The sequence below is a fragment of the Anolis sagrei genome, chromosome 4, assembly GCF_037176765.1.
Source record: "Anolis sagrei isolate rAnoSag1 chromosome 4, rAnoSag1.mat, whole genome shotgun sequence".
Lineage (NCBI taxonomy): Eukaryota > Metazoa > Chordata > Lepidosauria > Squamata > Dactyloidae > Anolis > Anolis sagrei.
This window is the reverse complement of record NC_090024.1, coordinates 183,020,239-183,033,419: the sequence shown is the minus strand read 5'-3', so window position 1 is coordinate 183,033,419 and position 13,181 is coordinate 183,020,239. Positions and strand designations below refer to the sequence as shown.

Below are 13,181 nucleotides of genomic sequence, written 5' to 3'. Positions count from 1 at the left end.
GGAAACGGCTCCTTCTTCCATGCCGGCTACTACAGCGATGCATCACGGGACATTCCCTTCCTTCTAAGAACAAGGCGAGGCCAACAGACGCATCCTAGTTTTCTGTCTCGCCACCGAACGAGGAGGCCACGCCCACTTGCCTTCAGACAACCAATCAGGAAAGAGAGGGAGCGAGGGTCGCCTGGAGACAATGCGGACGTTAGATTCGAAAGGACCAATCGTGGATCAGAGTGGCAAGTTTAAATCCTGAGTGAGAGGCGAGGCCGGAAGAGTTGCAGCCAGAACGGGACCGAGCGTTGGATAAGGAGGTTGTCCGCAGGTGCTGTAGCTGAAGCGGTATCCTTATTATTTTCCTCCCCAATTATTATCTCGGTGTCTCGTCGCCTTTAGAAACCAGGGCAGGGGAGCTGGGGTCAAGCCGCCCGCGAGGGGAGGATATTTCAGGCAAGGCGTGGCTTCTAAAACCAACAGCAGGACAATTGATACATGTAGGGCATGGTCTCTGCAAAACCTCGAGGAGGGAATTGAGGGAGGGAGGCAGGGGAGTGCTGTGGAGGAGGAGAAAGAAAGCCCTTCCTTGTGTTTGCTCAGGAGCTCTTGCTTAAGTGCAGAGTTCTCTCCTAAGTGTTTGGCCTTAGCCAGGTGCGCTGGAGGCGCAGGGGGGTTGTAAACTAGCATTTCTGTGGGGGCATCTACACTGTGGAATTAACACAGTTCGAAACCACGTTAACTCCAACAGCCCAGTGCTATGGAATCATGGGAACTGTAGTTTGGCGAGGTACCAGCGCTCTAGGCCTTGTACAACTTCAACTCCCAAGATTCCAGAGCATTAAGGCCCCTTCCACACAGCAGAATAAAATCTCACATTATCTGCTTTGAACTGGACTCAGTGTGGACCCAGTTCAAAGCAGATATTGTGGGATTTTCTGCTATTTTACTCTGTGGAAGGGCTCTAGGAGCTAGCCCTATATCCCAGAATATCAAGGCAGAAAATCCCACATTATCCTGAGTGTGGACTCAGATAACCCAGTTCAAAGCAGATATTGTGGGATTTTCTGCCTTGATATTCTGGGATATAGGGCTGTGTGGAAGAGCTCTGAGATAAGCCAGTTCAAAGCAGATATTGTGGGCTGTGTGGAAGGACTCTGCAGTCAGTGTAAATGCACCCCAAGTGCAGAAGAGGGCCTTTCAGTCTCATCAGAACCCATCTAATCTGTCTCAATAAAATCATGATAATAATAGTAATTATATTTTTTCCATCTTAAAAGAGACTCAAAGCAACTAGCAATGCTAGTTATTATATGTTTATATGATGTTGCTTTATTTACTGTGCTAGGAGTCATGGTGGCGCAATGGGTTAAATTCTTGTGCCGGCTGAACTGCTGACCTGAAGGTCGCCAGTTCGAATCCACGAGATAGGTTGAGCTCCCGTTTGTCAGCTCGAGCTTTTCATGTGGGGACATGAAGAGAAACCTCCCACAGGATGATAACACATCTGGGCATTCCCTGTCTCAGTAGATGACCAATTATCCAGCACCCACACTGACCACCTTCCGCAGGGACCTCAAAACTTGCTTGTTCAAATGTGCATTTGGCAATGGTCAGGCCCTTGCCCACGAATACGCAGCCCAACCATTAGATTGAGCACTTTGCCTCCAGCCCTGGCCCTGTAATCTGCTATTTGCACAAGCCCATGCCTAGCCCCCTCAAATTTCTGACCTTGCCCACCTTACTGCTGGCCATAATTATTTAGATTTGCTTTGATTCATTTTAACGTTGCTCTTTTTATACTCAGCTGTTTTAATTTGTTTAATTATATTCTTAGATGTTTGCTATGTTTTTAAATGTGTTTTTAGGTGTAACTCTGTTGTTGTTGGCCTTGGTCCTGCTTGTGAGCCACCCAGAGTCCATTTGGAGGGATGGTGGTGGAATATAAAAATAAAGTTGTTGTTATTATTATTATCTTACACCAGAAGCGACTTGCAGTTTCTCAAGTCACTTCTGACATTTTTTTTTACTATGTTGATTGATTTGTTTGTCTGCTTTATTATGGCATTGGATGTCTGCCATGTTTGTTTGTACACTTTGAAATAAATATAAGCACGAAAGTAGAATGAAACATCAAGCTCTTAAAATAGTTTAAACCATTTAAAACTATTAAAACACAGCACCCTCTGCCTCAGTCTTAAAAACTTTCTTCTTTAAAAGAAAGATCTTGGCCTGCTGCCAGCAGGATGGCAGGGAGGGGGGTCAATCTGACTTCCATTGGCAATGAGTTCCAAGGTCGAGGGCAGCCACTGAGAAGGCCTTCTTCTTGCCTCCCCCTCAATGGTGCTTGCAATGGAGGTGGCAATGAGAGGAGGACCTGTTTATGTTCTGTGTTTAATATGATTTTAATGGATTAATTTATAGTTACGTTATTGTTTTAGTTATTATGCTTTGGTTTTGTATATATGTTGGTATTGAATCTTGCCATTACTTGATGTTCACCACTTTGAGTTCCCCCATATATACAGGGTGATAAAAGCTGTATATAAAGGCAATAAATAATTAATAAATATAGGGTTTTATAGGTCACAACCAACATGGAACGCACATTATGACAGGCAACAGTTATTGGTGTCTCTCACTTTAACAGTTTTCCCTTCTTTGCAGCACAACCCAAATGGCGCAATTTTTATTTGAAAGTGACTTGCATGGGCTGTTGAAGCTGGATGCCCCTATACCCAACGCACCTCCTGCCCGATGGCAGCGCAAAGCCAAGGAGGCTGCTGCCGCCAGCACGGGTTCTGTTCCAGATGTTACTGCTCCTTCGCCCATGAAACCTGCTAATAGGCCCCGGAGCACCAGCAAGACCCCCTCCAAAACACCAGGTAAACACACCTTTGCAACTGTGTGAAAAGTTGGAACAAGGAATATGAGACTGGCTATGATTCCACTAAGAGACGAAGCGGATTTTTAGTGTAGTCTGTAATTGTTGTATAGTTTATATGTTGTTGAAACTGGCTTTTTTGTAATTGTCTTTTATGTGTACTGTACACCGCCATGAGTCGCCCTTATGGGCTGAGAATGGCGGTTAATAAGTGCATCAAATAAATAAATAAATAAAAGGCTCAGTAGGCTCTGGGCTGTAACTGCAAAGTGGCATACACCAGTTCCTTATTCTGTGGTCTTTCTCCCGTTATATTTGGGGAATGAATGACAAGGCTGCTTTATCACTCCATGGGTCTGTGGAATATATACAATTATACAGTTAGCTCTGCATTAGGAAATGCATCCATCCATGGCTTGAAAATACCACCCCCCCCCAAAAAAAAATAATATAAGGGATGGCATTTTACTATGCCATTGTTTCTAATGATATGTGAGCATCCACTGGTTTTATTATCCACGGGAGTCCTGGAACAAAACCCCAGTGGAAGCCAAAGACCTTCTACATCCAGTCTTTGCTTTGAATCTAATTTTTATTCTAGAAAATCGAGACTAATGAGATTAAATGGATTGCCCCATGTTTATCCGATAGGCAAATCGGGTTCAAAAGCACAGAATACTCCAAGCAAAACTGGAGGGGATAGATATATCCCTAATCGCAGTGCTATGCAAATGGATGTGGCCAACTTCCTCTTAACCAAGGAAGACGCCTCTGATGAGACACCTACCAAGAAGGTGAGGCAGCAAAAACTTGGTATGTATGTTGCATTTGTACACAGGATTTTTATGCTCTTCTGTTTAAGGGTAGTTCTTCCTAGCACTGACTTTATAAGAGAAGTAGCACAAAGTTCTCTATAGGTTTTAGCCTGACTCGCAAGTAGGCTACTTGACAGTAACCTAACAAATGGAAAGAGAGAATGTACAGGCTTGTTTCTGAAAATTGGTGACAGAAATGTACAAGCCATCAAATTGAATGGCTTGGAGGCTTAACACCAAAGGCTTGAATGTTATGTTCTTGCAACATTAGCCCTGTAACCAGTATGATACACTGGTTTGTGTAGCTGAGGTGAACATGTAGATCTTCCCAACTTGGAACTGATTTATGGGAATTCAGGCTCACATCTTTGGAGCTGTGTCCTATAGAACATGTTGCCACTGATTTCTTACAAAGTTCTTTCTGTCCTTCAAGGAGCATCAGAAGGCCTGGGCAATGAATCTTAATGGCTTTGATGTAGAAGAGGCAAAAATCCTGCGCCTGAGTGGAAAGCCCCAGAATGCCCCTGAAGGTAGGTCTGCATTGGGTAAATTCAACACTAGGCAAGTTGGAACATAAGGTGTGTGCTAAATACTTCTGTTTTGTCCAAATGTTTCCTAGAACATTTTGCAAAGACAGGAGAGACAAGAGTCATGCTTCAGACTGGTACTTTAAACAGGATACACATGGGATGGAGAATGGGCAGGAGGAAGAAAAAGTTACTTTGGCATACTGTTATTTGATATTAAGTCAGCTCTGGCTTATTAATGAAATGTCTCTATTAGTCCCAGTCATCAATGGCCTGCTAGGTCTTATTTTGAGTTAAGGCTTGATTTGTTATAGGATGCAAGATGTGTGTGTTTTATACTCCTTGGCATCTGCAGAACTCCCCTTTTGTACCACAATCGAATAATGAGTTGATTTTCTTCTTGTCACTGTCCGGCTTTTGCAACTATACCCAAAATGGAAAAATACTACAACCTGTATCATTTTGATGTTGATAATATACTTGAGAAACTAATTCCTCCACAGCTGCCTTTCAAGTCTTTGTCTTCTTAGCTATAGTATCCAATTTGATTTATGACGGTCATCACCTTTAAGTACATGATAAGGTGTTAAAATGTTTCAAATGCTATAATGACCAGTTGGAGTCAATTCCAATAGATTACCTTTTGTTCAGTTAACGAGAGGCAAAAGAGGCGGCTTATTTCACAGACATTTTTCTTGTCTCTTCCAACTTGGAATTCATCCAAAGAAGTGATAGGTTGACCTGGATGTTTAGTAAGGAAATCTTTGATTTCTTGCCACTGTGGTGATTGGCAAATCCCGTATTTTCCCACATAATAGTCACACCCCTATTTGGGGCTGATTTTCCCTTCTACCCTTTCTCTGAAGGCAAGGCAGTTTTAAACACTACAAAATGGAAGTCTCTGAAGCTCTACTTTTCTCTCCTTCTGAGGCACAGTAGTGCCTCAGAAGGAGAAAGGTAGGAGAGAAGATATGAGTTCCAGAGACCTCAATTTCAGGCTTTTCAAACTGCTTTGCCTTGAAGAAAGAGAAAATGGAGCTTCAGAAATCTCAATTTTAATATATTTTTTTAAACTGCCTTGCCTTCGGAGAAAGAAGGAAGTGAAAATCAGCCCCAAATGACTCTGCAGTTTAAAACAAACAAACAAACAAACAAACAAATAGAAACTCACATAATTTGTTCATAATTTGTTCTGCTCCTCCCCAGTCCACAAATTAGAGTTGACATCCTTCTAGTTCACTTTCTGTTATGCTTTGGTGAAACAGAGTTGCAGATTCTCTGAAATATAGGTAGTCCATATCTGTATTTAAATGCATTTCAGGCTTCAAACTACAAGGAAGGAAATTCCATCTGACCATTAGGAAGAGCTTCCTGACTGTGAGAGCCGTTCAGTAGTGGAACTCTCTGCCCCGGAGTGTGGTGGAGGCCCCTTCTTTGGAAGCTTTTAAACAGAGGCTGGATGGCCATCTCTTGGGGGTGCTTTGAATGCAATTATCCTGCTTCTTGGCAGGAGGTTGGACTGGATGGCCCATGAGGTCTCTTCCAACTCTATGATTCAAAGGGAAGAGCATTTTCTTGATCTGACTTAGAAGTGCCTGCAACAGGAGTACTTGCCATTGATTGCTTGGGATTTACCAAAGCCCTTGTGTGGGTTTTTAAAATAGCTGAGACAGATGGGTTGAATTGAAATCTATTTCAATCACAATGGAAGCAATGAAAGACAATGATGCTCTTAAGTTTGATCTGGATTAATACTTGTAACAATCTTCTTCCCCAGGATATCAGAACAATCTCAAAGTGCTTTATAGCCAGAAGAACACACCAGGCTCCACTCGGAAGAACATGAGATACATATCATCCATGTCAGACCGGATTCTGGATGCTCCAGATATTCGCAACGACTACTGTAAGCAGTAGGGCTGTGCAAAATATTTGTTAGTTGTTGTTAAGTCGGATCAAATTTGTTAAAATTCGTACTTACGATGCAATATGCGACATGTGGGCATGGCCCATGTCAAAAACTTAAGAATCGAAATTTACCCAATACATTTTTGTATCCTCCCAAAGTCAGTTTCATTTTCAGCGCAAGTAAGCAAAGCAAAGCCAAAAAGGCTGTCATTCCTCTTTAATTAAATGGCCTCGCGCCATTAGGAGAGGGAAGCAGCAGGGAGAAAGCAGAGTTCACTGAGAAAGAGATTGAGAAAGCACAGAATTCTGGGAAAAGTAGTTTGGGAAGGCAAGGAGCCTTATGCCAGACAGTTCAAAAGGCCCTGCCCTGAACTTTCAACTCCCAGAATTCTGCACAGCACCGGAAAGCCCCAATCGGGATAGGTGAGAAATTTCCCCCTCTGTAGCAGCAGCCAGTCAGAGTTTCAATAAATTGTTGAATCTGCGAAGAGGAGGACTGACTGATACCTCTAGTAAGTACATCTCTGTACTGGGAAGAAATACCTAAATGGAAGTTCCAATGGTTAAAATGAGAGGCATTCAGTGAGATAGCTGTTGTGGCTGCTTAAAAAAAAACACAAAAACCCCACATTTTTGTCAAAACCTTTTTTTAATTCCCTAAAATTGGCAGATGTATGAATATTTTTGAAAGTTGGGGGGAATTCAAGGAGATAGCTCTTGTAGTTTTATTTTTTTTAAAAAGACGTTTATAAAAAAAATTAAAATTCCCCCATTTTTTGTGGATAAGTGACATGTTCTGAAACTTGAAGGGCTAACAGTGGTAAATGTGTTCTACTATTGCAGCACGTTTCACCCCAATAGCTGTAAAAATGAGGGAGAAAGGAGCCCCTGAAGTTTCCCCACTTGTGCAATTACTATAATGAAAAACTAATGAAGTTTCGTTACTCTCATTATAGTAACACAATTTTCACAAATGATATTTTAGAAACTAAACACCAGTGCCCCCTAATTTTGTAATGAGTTTAGAATCTAGGTTCTTGTGGGTTTTTTCGGGCTATAGAGCCATGTTCTAGAACCCACAAGAACCTAGTGATTCCAGCCATGAAAACCCACAAGAACCTAGTGATTCCAGCCATGAAAGCCTTCGAGTTTAGAATCCTTTTTTCTTCCATTAAGCAGCATGAGCATGGAGTTCCAATTCCATCTTTGGTGTATACATGTCCATAAAGGTAGACATGACTGTCTTCTCTAAAAGTTTAGAATCACCGTAAGTTCTGTGGTGCTTTAGCTACTTTAGGTAGAGCTGTGTATTCATATTGCATTATGCTATGCATTGCATAGGGCCTGCTGGATTTGGTTCACTGAACAGGAAGTCCCCAAGTTACAAACAAGACAGGTTCTATAGGTTTGTTCTTAAGCTGAAATTGTATGCAAGTCAAAACAGGAACATAAAGTGTAACTTCAAATATATACTCCAGCTAAAGTCTAGGTCACACACACACGTGTGTGTGTGTGTGTATTTGGGGGGAGATATAGAGAAGGGTTAATACCCTTGTGGTGGTTTTTTGGTGTTTGTTTTTTGCTATCTGTGCCCGTTCAGAAGATTTCACCTCACTTTCTGTCCTTGTGATAAGATTTTGAACATTTTGGCTTGTGGAAACAAGGATTGGTGATAAAGCTTCAGTGGAGATACTTTTTCCGCATGATAACTCATTCAGGAGTGAATTTCCCTTCCAAGGGTAGATTTTGCCCATTCCTGTTGCCTCACCCCTGTTCTTAAATGAGTAGTTTGTAACTTGGGGACTGCCTGTATTTGTTTTTGATGTTCGTATGTGCAGTGAGGGTGGGCAAGGAAGGAAAAGTTATTGATACTATTGAGTTTTGTGTTTCCTATTTAGATCTTAACCTCATTGACTGGAGCTCCCTCAACTTCCTTGCGGTGGCTTTGGATAAAACACTCTATTTATGGCATTATGATTCCCGAGAAATAATCCAGCTACTGCAATTGGAGCACCCTGATGACTACATCTCCTCTGTGTCATGGATTAAAGAGGGAAACTACCTTGCAATTGGCACAAGTAATGCAGAGGTTCAGGTGAGAGTAATTAGTTTTTCTGGGATTTATATATTTAGATTTTGTGGTTTATATGTATTGAGGCCCTGATCAATTGGTAGTTAAATCATCAAGACTATCCAACGGGTCTTTTCCTTCTTCCAACCAGTTTGAGGAATGGTGGCTGGGAAAATTTGAATTGGAATCAGCTTGAGCATCCCTAAGCCAGAAATCTGGTCCCTCACCCCCTTCTTAACTTTTTGCAACCAGCTGTCTGCTTTCATCTTCAAGACAGTGGCTGCAGCATTCTTACTTGCCCATTAACAAACGGCAGAAGACATGGATATCCAAAATATCTCATTATGTAAATGCAGATATTCAAAAAAATCTGAAACACTTCTATCCCCAAGATTTTTGGACAAGGGATACTTAACCTGTATAACTAGTTCCCTTGATGACCATAGTTTGACTTTTTTCAGCTTATCATATGTTCACTGTGTAACTACACTAAGGACTATCAGGATAATCTTACTGTGTTCTTGACTCAAAGCACAGTATGCAAAGCAAGACAGAGTACTAACAACTTGTCATACTGTTTCTAGTTATGGGACATCCAGAACAACAAGCGTCTGCGAAACATGGTCAGTCACTCATCCCGTGTGAGCTCTCTGAGTTGGAACAACTATATTTTGTCCAGGTATGCACAAATAATCTTTTGAGAAGTACCTTTGATGATTACTGGGAGTGAAGAGAAAGATAGCCTCTCTAGCTAATTTCTTGATAAAGGGAGATTGGCACCAGGTATTCTCGATCTCCTGATGTACTTTGCTTACCAGGACATATTAATCTACCATTTCACAGTGGGTCAAGAACTGGTCATATCCATCACCATGATGTTCGTGTGGCACAGCATCATGTGGCAACGCTGGCTGGCCATACGCAAGAAGTGTGTGGGCTAAAGTGGGCACCCGACGGCCGCTACTTAGCCAGTGGGGGGAACGACAACTTAGTAAACATCTGGCCAGCCACTCAAGGGGACAGTGCACCTCTACAGCCTGTACAGACCTTCACACAGCATCAAGGAGCTGTCAAGGTGAGCAGGGTGTTGTAAATGTAGGTAGTACTTGCACTGATGGCAACAGGGAAAGGTGACATGCTTATATTTCTCTCCTCATATCTCTCTCCTTTAGGCTGTGGCTTGGAGCCCATGGCAGAACAATGTGCTAGCAACAGGAGGAGGAACAAGTGACCGGCACATCAGGATATGGAATGTCTGCTCTGGTACCTGTCTCAATGAAGTAGATGCTCAGTCCCAAGTAAGACCAACTAGAAAGCTATGGACACTTCAACATACTCTCTTGAGATGTCACTGCTGTCTTATATTGACACAGTTGCTTTCTGAATAGCTGCCGTCTTATTAATTGGCTTTCTCTTGCCCTTATAGGTGTGTGCAGTTCTCTGGTCTACAAACTACAAGGAACTTGTGTCTGCTCATGGCTTTGCCCAGAACCAACTTGTAGTTTGGAAATACCCATCTATGTCCAAGGTTATTGAGCTAAAAGGTAAGTTGTGTAGATATGAAAATAGTGTGGCTTGCCACCTAGTAGCTGTTTTCAGTATTTGCATAAATCCAGAAGGAAAAAGTAAAGTGAACGGAGTGTATTTCGCCAGCTGCAGGTGGCATGAAAAAAGCTGAAGATACTCTATGTCCTGCAGTATTACATATTCAGTCAAGCTGTAATTCTTTATTTAAAAATAAACAAGCACATCCATCTCATTAATATGCAAATTTGCTTTAATCTTTAATGAATGGCAACATTATACATATAACAAATAATTATTTTAAATAAATTTCTGTATGATTTATATCAGTGTTTAAAGTTATATACTTATATACCTTTTATATACGAAGTCTTTTAAAATGTCTCAGGTTGCCAGTAGAAAATGTGTAAGAAGCCCTGCTTTAGACCACTTATCCGAAGTCTAAAACAACTTTGTAACAATTGCTGCTGTTACAGATGCTTTGTATAATCCAAAATTACCAGTATAGAAATGTTCTGAAAGTCTGAAACAGCTAGGTATAAATTATTACAGGTAAATGTATCGTTTACAAGCCAGAGTTTGTTGCTGCTTACGTAAGGCCTAGAATAAAAATAAGCCCTTTCTTAGTAGATAGAAAAAAAAAGTGTTGGCAAGGTCTCTCCCATAAAGAACTAAAGGTCCTAAATATACATTTTTAGAAGCTTTAAAAGCTTTTAACTTACCTAACTACGTGCATTCACAGGTCTGAAAAGATTCTGTCCTCAAGGGAAATACTACTGATGTTATCAAGATGTTTATCATTTACCATTAATTGATAAACATGCTGTTGAAAGGAGTTTGGCTTGTGTACAACTGCTGCAACTGTAATAACTGATGACAGCTTTTTAGATTTATTATATATTGGTCTGTTCCAATATATTGAAATATTTGAGCAAATGATATAGCAGTTGGTGTTTTGGGCTGACTGGAGGACCACCATTCGAATTTTCACTCAGCCATAGAAGCCCCACTTTCTCATTGAAAGGAAGGCAAAGGCAAACACCCTCTCAAAAAATCTTGCTAAGGGGATTGGCGTAAGTGGGAAATGACAAAAAGTTAGGATCTACATAGTTTTTTTTAATACTGCAGTGGTTGTGTGTGGTTTTTTTATACCTAGCATCTTCCTTTGCTATGTGTTGGGTTATACATTTTTTGATGTTTTATCAGTTTTATACTTAGTTTGATTCCCGCTTTCCTGATTCAAGGAAAAAAATGTTTATGTCGGTGTTTTATTTCCTCATTTCTGAAAAATGAGGTCCTAGATATAATCAGGAATAATGCATCTATTATTGCTTCAACACTGCAAGTAATTAGATAAGTTTGTGCACTATTAGGCTATCTTGGTTTATTATTATTTTTGCTAGGTCACACTGCCAGAGTACTAAGCCTGACTATGAGTCCAGATGGGTCCACAGTAGCGTCGGCAGCAGCAGATGAAACTCTGAGGCTCTGGCGCTGCTTTGAGCTCGACCCAACACGGAAAAAGGAAAAGGACAGCAGTACCAAGAGCAGCATTATCCACCAAGGCATTCGCTGAGTCCCGTTCAACCCTCTTACAAGCTATTGCTTTTGTACAGAATTTTAAACTATTAATAAATTTTTCACTTTCCCTCCAGAAATGGTGTAGGTGTCTGGACTAGAGTATGAATCACAAGGTGATATGAGAAATTCTGTTTAATGTATGATGGCCATCTGCAAGGATGCGGGTTGTAAGCAATTGTTATAAAACGGAAATAAACCACTAACTGTTGATGGAAAGTTAAGACTAGTGTTAATCTTGAATTTAGTTTCATTGCTGTCCATGTCAGGATGGCGGAATAGTACTCTCTTGTTCAGCTCAATAAAATGTGTTCCAGGGTTTTTTTCTGCTAGTATTTTAAGCATAATGTGGCCAAGATAGTTGATCCAGTGATTGCTGTACACAAATAGGTACTTCTTAAGCAATAGGACTCTTTTACTTTGGCTGCTCTATTTTTGGACTTATTCTGGCTCCTCTGCCTTTGATAACTTAAAATGATGGTTTATTGGTACACCAGAAAGGTTTACAGCATCTACCTACTCATCACAATTTTACTGAATTAATTTTTTTCTAGCTTTTTGATAGTTATCAAAGGGTAATGAGTGTGTCAAAGGGTTTTCCCATATCTGGAAACCCTCAAGGATGTAAAATACTTTTTGCCTTAAAAATGGATATAATGGCATATTTTTGAAATGGCATATTTTTTTAAACAGCAGGAATTAAACAAATCTCTCCTGGGCCCTACAAGAAGGGCCGAGAACAAAACAAAAATGCCCACCTAAAGGGCATTTGGGTACAAGTTGCTTTATTGCAGAAAAGAGTACAGTGGGGATAATGCCCACTTTGCTTTCTTGGGATGCTGACATGGTCCCCTCACCTCTCACAGTTCTAATGTCAATTATGCAACTATGACCTGAATTATTGCTCTTGAAAAATAGTGAGGTGCAACCAGTTCTATACTGGCTTGAAACCTAATAGTGCAGTTGAGCTTAGAACACAGGAAACTGCCTTATACAGAGCCCTTCTTAACCAAGTATTGCCAACCAATAGAAACGTGGAGAAGATGGTAAAATGACAGCAGACTGGAAGAGGGAAAATGTCCCTATCTTCAAGAAGGGAAAAAAAAAGAACCCAAACAATTATCATCCAGTCCGCCTGACATCAATATCAGGAAAGATTCTGGAGCAGACAATTAAGGAGACAGTCTGCAATCACTTAGAAAGTGATGCAATAATTACTAAAAGTCAACATGGATTTCTCAAAAAAAAAGTCATGCCAGACTAATCCTATCTTTTTTTTTCAATAGAGTTACAAGCTTGGTTGATGTAGGGAATGCTGTGGATGTAACATACCTTGATTTCATTAAAAGCCTTCGACAAGGTCCCCCATGACCTTCTTGCAAACAAACCAGTCAAATGTGGCTAGGCAAGTCTAGTATTAGTGGTTCTGTAATTGGTTAAGCAACTAAACCCAAAGGTGCTCACCAATGGCTCCTCTTCATCCTGGAAAGAAGAGACGAGTGGAGTGCCGCAGGGTTCGGTCCTGGGCCCAGTACAATTCAATATCTTTGTTGTTGTTCATCCATTCAGTAGTTTCCGACTCTTTGTGACTTCATGGACCAGCCCACGCCAGAGCTCCCTATCAGACGTCACCACCCCCAGCTCTTTCAAGGTCAATCCAGACACTTCAAGGATACCATCTATCCATCTTGCCCTTGGCCGGCCCCTCTTCCTTTTTCCTTACATTTTCCCCAGCATCATTGTCTTCTCTAAGCTTTCCTTTCTTCTCATTATGTGGCCAAAGTACTTCATCTTGGCCTCTACTATTCTTCCCTCCAATGAGCAGTCAGGCTTTATTTCTTGAAGTATGGACTGGTTGGATCTTCTCGCTGTCCAAGGCACTCTCA

The 13,181-nt window shown here is 41.1% G+C and overlaps 1 protein-coding gene across 2 annotated transcripts; it reads left to right on the top strand.

The window, feature by feature from the left end:
- The first annotated feature begins 213 nt into the window (after window positions 1-213).
- CDC20 (cell division cycle 20) lies at window positions 214-11,519 on the top strand. Of its 2 annotated transcripts, none has more exons than XM_060773299.2 (11): window positions 214-319; window positions 2,656-2,873; window positions 3,524-3,666; window positions 4,121-4,217; window positions 5,992-6,120; window positions 8,021-8,217; window positions 8,778-8,872; window positions 9,037-9,268; window positions 9,366-9,491; window positions 9,620-9,737; window positions 11,121-11,519. In XM_060773299.2, exons 2-11 carry the CDS (start codon window positions 2,666-2,668, stop codon window positions 11,291-11,293), a joined length of 1,518 nt encoding a protein of 505 aa, XP_060629282.2. In that variant the 5' UTR covers window positions 214-319; window positions 2,656-2,665; the 3' UTR covers window positions 11,294-11,519. The 2 variants fall into 2 exon arrangements, with proteins under 2 accessions (XP_060629282.2, XP_060629283.2); XM_060773300.2 differs by having other exon boundaries at window positions 220-336.
- Window positions 11,520-13,181: the final 1,662 nt, after the last annotated feature.